At 37.3% G+C, this 10,735-nt stretch overlaps 3 protein-coding genes across 3 annotated transcripts; all 3 read right to left on the bottom strand.

Annotated features, from left to right (window-relative positions):
* Window positions 1-2,833: 2,833 nt before the first annotated feature.
* LOC111431716 (putative D-cysteine desulfhydrase 1, mitochondrial) lies at window positions 2,834-6,948 on the bottom strand. The gene is given in 13 exon segments (XM_023068426.1): window positions 2,834-3,440; window positions 3,527-4,434; window positions 4,572-4,669; window positions 4,909-5,022; window positions 5,127-5,184; window positions 5,288-5,380; window positions 5,714-5,805; window positions 5,901-5,919; window positions 5,921-6,009; window positions 6,098-6,283; window positions 6,285-6,293; window positions 6,597-6,662; window positions 6,767-6,948. Coding segments are annotated over 12 exon segments (1,167 nt in total). The 5' UTR covers window positions 6,905-6,948; the 3' UTR covers window positions 2,834-3,440; window positions 3,527-4,229.
* On the bottom strand, window positions 3,034-3,635 carry LOC111431393 (17.8 kDa class I heat shock protein-like). Its single transcript, XM_023068016.1, has 2 exons — window positions 3,527-3,635; window positions 3,034-3,440 (listed from the first exon to the last, which is right to left on the bottom strand). Exons 1-2 carry the CDS (start codon window positions 3,633-3,635, stop codon window positions 3,034-3,036), a joined length of 516 nt encoding a protein of 171 aa, XP_022923784.1.
* An 826-nt stretch (window positions 6,949-7,774) lies between the features above and the next one.
* Window positions 7,775-10,527, bottom strand: LOC111431525 (putative D-cysteine desulfhydrase 1, mitochondrial). The gene is made up of 10 exons (XM_023068199.1): window positions 10,354-10,527; window positions 10,212-10,277; window positions 9,930-10,124; window positions 9,633-9,746; window positions 9,445-9,536; window positions 9,282-9,365; window positions 9,128-9,185; window positions 8,331-8,447; window positions 8,111-8,208; window positions 7,775-8,033 (listed from the first exon to the last, which is right to left on the bottom strand). Exons 1-10 carry the CDS (start codon window positions 10,507-10,509, stop codon window positions 7,826-7,828), a joined length of 1,188 nt encoding a protein of 395 aa, XP_022923967.1. The 5' UTR covers window positions 10,510-10,527; the 3' UTR covers window positions 7,775-7,825.
* Window positions 10,528-10,735: the final 208 nt, after the last annotated feature.

Here is a 10,735-nt window from a genome sequence, read left to right as displayed (position 1 = left end):
AAAAAAAAAAAAAAAAAAAAAAAAAAAAAAAAAAAAAAAAAAAAGACATGGGGTGTGGAGGTGAGTTAGGTGTCTGAGGTGAGGAAGCAGGCATGGAGGGTGGAGCTGCCATATGCTTTGACAGCTTGGAGCCCATTTGTGACTTCAATTCGCTTGGAATAATACCCTTCGTATACTTATTTTCATTCAATTCTGTTGGTGTCTAATATGATTACATTTTAAACCCACACCCACTTTCATCATTTATCAAACCTTATATTATTTTAAACATGACCCACCCACCCATATTTTATATATATATCTAAAGGTCTTATATGCCGTGTTTTTGTTACGACTCGTCTTCATACATGTAGTGATCTCAACCATTATTTAAAAACTAATAATTCTGTCATTCAAAAACAAGTAAACCTCTCAAATAGTAATTTATCAGAGACATACCCAACGAAAGTAAAGATAGTCGAATGAACGGTAGCTCCTTCTTGCTCTTGGGTTTGCCCATCAGTTAAATGTGGTTGAAAAAGTTAAAACCCTATAATAATAATAATAATAATAATAATAATAATAATAATAATAATAATAATAATAATAATAATAATAATAATAATAAAAAAGGGTTAAGAAGGGAGCATTAGAATGTTCCATCAATAATTTGAGATTAAAAAAAATAAGAAATTAGGTGACATTTCAAAGCCAAGAAAGATTCCCCTCATGAATTTATTATTATATATTTATATATTTGTGTATAAATGGGGCGCCCCTAACACCCTACACGGACAATAGAAATAGAGGGTCCTAATTAGATGTACCTGATTTTTTTTTTTGTTGGATTTAATTTGTCATTTTCCATGGAATATGAGAAGGAGCTTTCCTTTCCTTTTCTTTTCTTTTCCCTAACCCATGCCTATCAAAATTATTAGTTTCATTCAATTATATGCAACAAACCACAATCAACCCACTTATTTCAATTCTTAATCTAATAAATAGATTTTGCAAAAATTATATATAATTTAAAAGGCGGGTTGCTCTCAGTTTTACAATTTTAAAAGCATTTCTTATAATATTTCTACGTTACAAGAAATGCTTTGAAATGAGTCAAAAGTCTGGTATTAAAATAAAGATATGGTTGTAGAAATATTTTGAAAGGAGTCCTAAGAAGGGGTAGATTAGATTAAATTGGGAAATAGGAATTAACAAATAAATGATAAAGTGGAGGGATCCACCAGACGGCGCCTAGACAAAACTGCTTGTCTGTATGCAAACCAAAATACAAAGGGAATTAAAGAAGGGTAATAATGTTTAAGAGGATCCAACACCTCCATTTGCAAAAATAAAAGGAAGCAAAGGGTCAAGCAATGGGCTTAGGAACCTCCACTTTTGTGTGTAATTTTCAATCAATTATTCTTCCTCAATCCCACCACTTCTTTCATCATATGTCACACTCCACAAAAACATTATTATTATTATTATTATTTTTTATTTCCGCTTCCAACCCCATGAGATTGGGGGATGAAATGGAAGAGGAAAATGGGGAGGGCCCAGGTGGGGAGTTCATAATGCCTGGGCGGCAGCGGCACTGCGGCACTGCGGCACGCCCTTTTGCCTTTGCTCCCAACTTATGTTCCTTTCCATTTTCAAATTTCTATCTTTTCAACTCACCCCACTCTCAAAATCTTTCCACTTATTAAACATCATCCACCCTTTGCTTACCTACCGCATCTTTTGACTCGTTACATATCGTCGTCAATTTCACGATTTTAAAATATATTTATTAGGGAGAAGTTTTCATGCTCTTATTAAGAATATTCCGTTCCTCTCTCAGACTAATGGGAAATTTTACGATTCATCTCTTTTGGGATCCAACATTTTCACTGATACACCACTCGGTGTAAAGAGACGGTATCTTCTACATATCCTCCCCAACAAACGCATTCTACTAGTAGCAAACTTGGACTACTGCAAAGGGTCTAGCGTTGTATAATAGCTATAAGAACGTATAACTGCTTCTTATAAAACAATAATAATAACGACGTGAATAAATTAATTGAAAAAAAAACGTATTTAAGAAGAGAAAGAGAAGAGGAGAAAAATGATTTGTTTAGATAAAATTATAAATGTCAATATATATATATACACTAGAAGCTATTGCACGAGCACATGGGTGAGGCTGGTGGGTGTGTGGCATATATCACAAAATTATGCCACCATTTCCACCCTACACCTCAAAAACAAATGATTTGGGTCACCTAATACAAATACATAAACCTAAAATCAATATTTTTTTTTTATTCTTAATCTAAGCTTATTTTTAATTCTTTCTATATTAAATTTTATTAAATTTTAATGGATGAAAGTAATAGATGGATAGAAGGGATATAATCATAAACTCGTTAACGATTGATGTTTATCCATTTTGTACAACAAGACAAATAGTCGACATTCATACGAAAGAAACGTATTCATTGAACGAAGTACAATAATTATCTTCAAATTTAGTGGATATTTTGACCACTTAAGTTATATTCTCTAATTATTTCATTTAGAGATTCGAACTTCTAATTATATGGTACCAAATTGATATCCCGGACTCAAATTTGAGTAGTTCCTTCTGGAAGTGCAGCATTATTTGATTCAGGTGATTCAAGAAAAGTAGATATTCTTCCTTGATCTTGATTGAGATTGGTCATTGGCAGAAGAGACAGAGATTGTGGGACTACTTAATTAAGACATACATTGATGCAGAGTAACGTGTCACTAAAAGCCTAGAATTGGGGAACAAATTAAAATTGAAGATACCGACGCACACCTAAAATGACATATCAAAATGCTTCAATCAATGTATAATGCAAGTATTATAGACACGAACACAACTATCATCAATGAAATCCAAGGGGATAATCTGGGAAGCCCCCCACCATTGAACTCTCAGCTTCACAGGGTAGATTAATCAGTGGCTCTTAGTTAATGAACATGAATGATTTATTATTGGTGAATCCAATTTGATTCTATGTATGCAGTTCGAACAAAGAATATAATTTAATCCCTGTTTTTAATCAAGTAGTAAGCTCCGAAGGCCAGAATCACCACTGCCGCCGCCAAAGCCGTCGCCTTTTTCTTGCTAAATTTCAGCCTCGATAATGGACTTGTTAACCTGGATATCAAGTTCTTTGGCTTACCATCATCATTGGGTGCTGTGTCATTACCCTCCGAGGCGGCGTCCGCCTTTGGTTTGCTGCTTTCCGCCGAGCTGGGTTTCTTAGGCATCGTGATAGAAAGGACAGAGCCACCGAATTTGGCACGGATTTGGTCTGGGTATATATCCTTTGGGAGTTTGATTTCTCTGTTGAATTGCATCTTCTTCCCATCATTGGCGAGGTGCTCGCCGGAAATTGCAAGGATAGAGTTGTTCTTTATCCGAACCCTCAATTCTTCTTTCTTGAATTCTGTTTCACAAGTGCAGTTTTCAATTTCAAATCACTAAGAATATAATGAGCATACAGAAGAGACCGTAAGTTGATTTGATGAATACCTGGGAGATGAACCTCAAGAACATGAACGTCGGAGTCGTCGAGTTTTTTCCATTTGCAGAAAGGCTCGAATTCCTCGTACGACACATTCGAAGCTTCACCTTTCTCCATTGTTGGTTTACTTCGCGGCTAATTTGATTGAATGCAGTCCATATGGTGACCCCTCTGTTTTTATATACAAGAAATCTGCAGAGATGGAGAAGAAATATTCTTTTGCAAGTGTCACACAAGAAGTTATGTGGTTTCTTCTGGAAATGGTTTCTTCATAAGCTTTAGAATTACAAACAAATATTCTTTACTTAGCCTTCAATCCTTAATCTGTACATCACCATCGCAGCCATTCAAGTTCAACTCTAATCATTGGTTGAAGCTTTGGATTGACCAACACCATGGATCGCCCTGGAGAAAGACTGAGAGAAGCAAAATTAATCCCTAAAATTTTATTTTAGAGTTTCTGTAATCCAATACGTTACCTTTTGTCCTGTAAACAAAAAAAGAAAAGAATGTCATAAATAATTTCATAAAATACAAAAGTACTATCGAATGATTCGAATCAGCACTCATGGATACTTCTAGCATATACAAAATAAAGAAAAGTCATATATTATTGGACTTTCAATAGTAAGCGTTCATAAAATGATTAATAATAATATGTTCCAATCCCTGATAATTCAAACATCTATTAAGAAACTTTATTGCGATGTTTTAGAACATTTTCCTAACTCCATTGATTCGAGGCACACACTCATTAACGTCCAAACGACTACACTTCCCCAACATTGAGCCCAGCTGATCAGCTTTGGCGTACAGTCCCAACAGTCCTCCAGTATGAATGAACAGAATCTTCCTCCCTTCCCACTTCTTTGGATTCTCAGACATGTCTATCATCATACCATAAGCTGCTTTCCCGCTGAAAATATGACAGTCCTAAGGAAATAAACAAAAAAAATGCGTTTGCTAGAGAGGTTTTCACATCCTTATAAAAAATGCTTCATTTGTGGGGATCTCATATTTACTCTATGTATGTATATGTCGTAGGATGCATACCTGTATACTGGATCAAGAACAACGCCCGTGGATTCAGGGACTTCTTTTACAAAATTAAGCTCATCAGGCGTGCTAATTGCATAGCCAAGACACTTTGCCTAAACATAGAACAAGAAGAAAGGAAAGTTCATCTCAAGTTTATTCTGTGGAGATAAAAGATCAGAACCAGCAAAAAAAGACGGGAAGAAGACAGAGGTTAGGCTCCATAGAACAAATGGCACTAAAAAGGGGAGAAAACGAAAGGAAGATGGTTTCAATTCAACAAAATAATAAAAACGATGCTGCCAAACTTAAGCAAGCCAACAACCTTCATAGATGAACTAAAAGTCCTACTTACATCTTGGATTTCAACTATATCGTGTGAGTCAACACCGGCATGAAGGCCATCGAGTAAACCTTGAACCAACTTGTGGAAGTAATCAGGATCATAACAAACGGAGAATGCACGAATCTGCAGGTATCAACAAACTTAAAATGTGAGGAACTAAGATGTAAAGAGCAACAACAAGACGATTTTAGAAAGGAAAAAGAAAATAATAATAATAATAATAATACTTTTGCCTTCAATGTGCTCAACCATGATCCCAATGCTAGACCAGCGACTGTGCTCCCACTGAAAAGAACCAAAACGTAAGACATCAAATATTTAAGTATAAAAGTACTACAACCAAGTTACTAAAAAGAAAGTAAACAAGGAAAAGGCAGCAATAAAGAACCTGCCACAAGCTACTACAATATCATCAAACTTGATCTTGTCGATTCCAGTATCCAGTTGCCGCTCAATCTCCCTAATTGCTTCAATATAACCCCTGAGGATAACCAAAACACATTTATTCCTTATTAATGTAATGATGATATTTATGCAATACATCAGTAGTCAAATGATTATGTTTCGCTATCTTCGTAAGGAATGAAACCAAGAAAACTATTTATGCTTCTTCAGCATGATCGTTTTATTCTTTTCCGGAGAACAGTCAGCCATCAAATCCAACCACACCTAACATTGTAACATCAAGGTTTTTAAAACGTATATGCTAGAGAGAGGTTTCCACACTCTTATAAAGAATGTTTCGTTCTCTTCTCCAACCGACGTAGGATCTCACAATCATGGATAGGAGGAAACAAACACAGCCAAATCGTACCAAGTTCCATGGGAATTCGATCCTCCAATAGGAATAACATATGGCTTTCTTCCTTCAGCGACTAATTTTGACTTTAGATAATCTGTTAGTGCCTGAAGTTGAAACCAAGAACAAAAAACCATCAGCATGTTCTCTCACTAACAAAAATCCAAAGAACAACATGGTAACAGAGAAGAAATCAACAAACCACGCTTCCAATTTTTGCACTCTTCCTCTGAGACAAGTTCAACATGAGCTCCCACTAACCGCTCAAAAAGGAGATTTCCAGTCAATCCAGGGTCTTGATTCACAAGGGCCTGCATCATGGACGTAACATAGGAGGATATCAAATCATAAGAATAAAGAAAATTGTGAGAGGTAATTCTAACAAAATGTAATTTTAACCTTGGAAGTGCTTAGAATAAGATAAGTGTCAAGATTGAAATACTTTGCAGCCACAGCAGTAGCCCGGCAGTGATTGCTTTGGATGGCTTCTATGGTTATAATACAGTCCGCACCCTGTTGCAAAGCATCTGCTATCAAGAACTCTAATTTTCTGACTTTATTGCCACTCATTTGCATTCCCTGAAAGATCATCACGCTGCATTCATTGTGTCAGCAATATTTCCACTAGTGTAACAAGTAAATAAGAAAAACTAAAAAGAAAAACACTACGAACATAAAAATAAATGTTTGAAGACATAATGCATGCATATTATGTTTGATGAGAATTCTAGAAATCAGCGGTAAAAGTAACCAGTAAAATTATGTTCTCAGGACTCCGGAAGTATAAAATGGAGAAAAAATCGTAGTTACTCTTAGCATAAAACGTCCATTTCCACATTGGCGGGAAAACAATCAAACGAATTTCTATAAGAGAAAAGGTTCAGTCAGAATGAATTACCTTGAGCCAGACCTCGGTGTTGTTGGGCAGATTAGGAAGGTTCCACTTGTGAATGGGAGTAGGAACATGATTCCAAAATTGTAAACAGTAACTAACTACAACAACATTCTTAACGAAGCAATGATGATTGCAAGACAAGCCGGAAATGAAATTGGTAATAGGAAACTTACATGTGCAAGAGAAGAGAAGTGAGTGGGGATTGGATTTAGGTGTGAGGCCCAGGACGGAGCGACATAAGGTCTGACAGAGAGGAGGCTGCAGTTGCTGAGGACCTCGTCGTTTTTCTTGCTTTCAGCCTTCATCTCCATCGCCGGAGACTGTGAGATACTGCAACGAATGCAATCTAAACTCGGACTTGATGGCGGAGAAAAGGAGAAGCGCTGGTTGCGGTTGCGGAACCCTCCTGTGAAGAGGGTCGACGTCGACAATAAAAATGACGCCGAGTTGGTTGATGGCGCGGTGAGTAGCAACTGTTGGAGCATGCCATTGTATGTATTTTTTTTTTTTTTTGAGTCCTTTCTCCAACATTTGAAGATTTACTAATTTCAGGCTAAATTTATAGGATATGACTCTGAAAGTACTTTAGATGAACACTACTCACCACAATGATTTGATATTGTCCTTGTATAAGTTATAGCTTCTCTAGAAGATCTAACACTAATAGATAGAGTATTCTTCGGTTTGCTCAGAATCATTTACTAAATTAGCCAACGTGTAAATTTCTAACATCCTCAACTATTAATTGTTCGTGGGAGTAGATATGGAAAGAAAATACGTATTGGGGCGTTATTGAAAACGTATTCTTTTTGTGGGGCAAATACGAATATAAAAAAGAAAAGAGATCAGAATGAAAGAAAAATAAATTGGACCGACGAAGGAACTAACAAAGCCCACGGCCCACAGATATCGCGGCACGTTTTGTCCTTTTAAATTAATAAACGTCAAATATTATTATAGAAAATCCAGTTCTAACAGTAATTTAAAAGCAATTAGAATAATACAAGGCTTCTATGTTTTATAATTATAACTAATTATTTATAAATTACATTTTTAAAGTTTAACACTTTATTAAATACAATATTAAAAGTTTTATTAAACCATCACTCCTTATTTTATAATCAAGCACAGTACATAATTTATTATTAAGAATAAGAAATAAGAAGTGGTATCAGGTGTGCGATCATTATATTTTAATAATAATACGAAGTACCAACGGGGCTACGGCTGTTTTAGAACATCTTTCCAACGTCATCAATCGGAGGCACAATTAGATGATCGTCCAAACGACGCCATTTTCCCGACAGTATGGACTCAAACTCATCAACTTTGCCATACATCCCCAACAGTCCTCCTGTGTGAATGAACAAAACCTTCCTCCCTTCCCACTTGCTTGGATTTTCACTCATTTCTTTCATCATTCCATAAGCAGCTTTCCCGCTGAAAGTGATAAAGAACACAGCGCATAAAATAAAGCTGTAGAATTTGGGTAAGTATTGTAACATATAAGCATATACCTATACACTGGATCCAGAACAATGCCAGTAGACTGAGCTACTTCTTTAATAAAATGAAGCTCCTCACACGTGTTCATCGCATACCCCAAACCCTTCGCCTGTTCACATTACGTGCAAAGAACCAGGTGATTCATGCCTGAATTATTGCATAATTAAAGCCATATAAACCAATTCAATTTTGTCTTCATTAATCACAACTAAACTCCAACAATCAACTTACTTGATGAACTTCAACAATATCATGCCAGTCAATACTAACACCAAAGCTGTCAAGCGAGCGTTGAACAAGGTCGTGAAAATAATTATGAGCGTTGTCGAATATAGAGAATCCATGAACCTGCAAAACTAAAACACGTCTGTTAAGGAGAGACTCTACACCCTTATAAGAAATGTTTTGTTCTCCTCTCCAACCGACGTGGAATCTCACAATCTACCCTCCTTGGGAACCCAATGTCCTCGCTAGCACCGTTCGGTGTCTGGCTCTAGTATCATGTGTAACAGCCCAAGCATACCGCTACAAGATATTGTCTGCTTTAGCCTGTTACGTATCGTCGTTGGCCTCACGATTTTAAAACGCCTCTGTCTTTATAAGGAATGTTTTGTTCCTCTCTACAACCAATGTTTGGGAGCCCAACGTCCTTGCTGACACCGTCCGGTGTCTGGCTCTAATACCATTTGTAACAATCCAAGCACACCAATAGCCGATATTGTCCGCTTTGGCCTGTTACATATCATCGTCAGCCTCACGGTTTTAAAACACGTTTATCCTTATAAGGAATGTTTCGTTCCCCTCTCCAACCAACGTGGGATCTCACAATCCACCCTCCTTAGGAGCCCAACGTCCTTGCTAGCATCGCCCGCGATATCTGGCTCTAATACCATTTGTATACAGCCCAAGCCTACTGCTAGTAGATATTGTCCGGTTTGGTGTGTCAGCCTCACAATTTTATAACGCGTCTACTAGAGAGAGAAAGAGTAACCAAACAAGAAGAGTGACATAGTGAAGAAGGGCCTTACTTTTGCCTTGAGGGTACTTAACCATGACCCCAATGACAAACCAACAAGCGTGCCTCCACTGAAAACAAGAAACACCGGCAGCCACTTTTCATTAGGTTCTACTACTAAAGCATCCATTTTCATTGATATTTTTAGCACCACAAGAAAGCAAAACCTGCCACAAGCTACAACGATATCGTCAAACTTGATCGTCCCATTCAGCTGTTCTTCAATCTCCCTAGTTGCTTCAATATAGCCCCTAAACATAACCAATGTCTACATAAATAATGGAGACAGACAGAGTAGTTTATATCTAAGATGGAAGAATTAAAGCCCACCAATTTCCAAGGGTATTACTTCCTCCAGCAGGAATAACATACGGTTTTCTTCCTTCAGCGAGTAATGTTGACTTTAGGCAATCCGTGAATGGCTATGGTTTAAACACACAACAAAACACAAGCTATTAATCATTGTTCTGTTGTGTTCATCAAATCAAGCTCACACAAACAAGGGAAAGGCAACAAACCACAACAGAGCCAAATTTTTTAAGATCTTCTATTGGGGCAAGCTCAACTTGAGCTCCAACTAACCGCTCCACGAGAAGATTTCCTTTCAATCCTGGATCTTCGTTTACAAGGGCCTGCATCATTCATGAGAATATTCGCTAAAACCACCCCACCTAAATGGTGCGATAGTGAAAAAGTTATCTATTTATAATCATGTCGAGAGTCCATCCCCACCTAAATGGTGCGATAGTGAAAAAGTTATCTATTTATAACCATGTCGAGAGTCCATTAATGTTGGAAAAGAAAAGATTAATAACCTTGGAAGTGAATAGAATAAGATAAGAGTCGAGATTGAAGTACTTAGCGGCGACAGCAGCGGCACGACAGTGGTTGCTTTGAACGAATCCTGCAGTAATTATGCAGTCGGCGCCTTGCTGCAGAGCATCCGCTATAAAGAACTCTAATTTTCTGACTTTATTCCCACTCAGTTGCATTCCACAAAGATCCTCCCGCTGCAGCAAATCGTTTTCAAGTAACACAGTTCTTAATATTAGGTTAAGCAGCAGCTAGGAAGAACATAGAATTAAAGAAACAATGACCTTGATCCAGACGTGGGTATTCTTTGGCAGATTTGGAAGGTTCCATTTGTGAATGGGAGTAGTAAACTGATTCAAAAAAATAATTAAAATGAAGTTTTGTGTAAATTAAAATGAAAGGAAGCTTCGAAAGGTCTTCACTTACGTGGCCAAGAGAAGAGAAGTGCGTGGGAATGTGGTTGAGATGGGAGGCCCAGGACGGCGGCGCGTAGCGCCTCACCGTCAGGAACTCCAGGCTCTCCGGAACGACGTCGTTCTCCTCTTTCTTCTTCTTGCTGATTTCAGGCGTCGTGATCTCCATGGTTGGTAATGGGCCGGAGCTTCAATGCCCCTATGTGAAAACGACTTTTATTTTGCAGAGTTGCCCCTCGTCCTCTACTTTTAATTAGGGCCCACGCAAATTCTTGTTAATCGAAGGGCCATTTTGCAAATATAGTAGCCAATGTAATGATCGAAAATCGGGTAGTGACAGTTAACCAATCTAAAATTACAGTAATTTTGAATATACATTCTTTCTAATAATTATT

This window comes from Cucurbita moschata, unplaced genomic scaffold (assembly GCF_002738365.1).
Source record: "Cucurbita moschata cultivar Rifu unplaced genomic scaffold, Cmos_1.0 Cmo_Scf00036, whole genome shotgun sequence".
Classification (NCBI taxonomy): domain Eukaryota; kingdom Viridiplantae; phylum Streptophyta; class Magnoliopsida; order Cucurbitales; family Cucurbitaceae; genus Cucurbita; species Cucurbita moschata.
The sequence above is the reverse complement of the archived record's forward strand: the minus strand, read 5'-3'. Positions and strand labels throughout refer to the sequence as shown.

Excerpts from the sequence above, each read along its gene's own strand:
- LOC111431393 (XM_023068016.1), bottom strand. The coding sequence starts at position 3,635 with ATGGAGAAAGGTGAAGCTTCGAATGTGTCGTACGAGGAATTCGAGCCT. Across the intron at positions 3,441-3,526 it reads TCTTGAGGTTCATCTCCCAG|AATTCAAGAAAGAAGAATTG; the intron begins GTATTCATCAAA and ends CTTGTGAAACAG.
- LOC111431525 (XM_023068199.1), bottom strand. The coding sequence starts at position 10,509 with ATGGAGATCACGACGCCTGAAATCAGCAAGAAGAAGAAAGAGGAGAAC. Across the intron at positions 8,448-9,127 it reads TAAGTACCCTCAAGGCAAAA|GTTCATGGATTCTCTATATT; the intron begins GTAAGGCCCTTC and ends TTAGTTTTGCAG. Across the intron at positions 8,034-8,110 it reads GTTCTGGATCCAGTGTATAG|CGGGAAAGCTGCTTATGGAA; the intron begins GTATATGCTTAT and ends TATCACTTTCAG.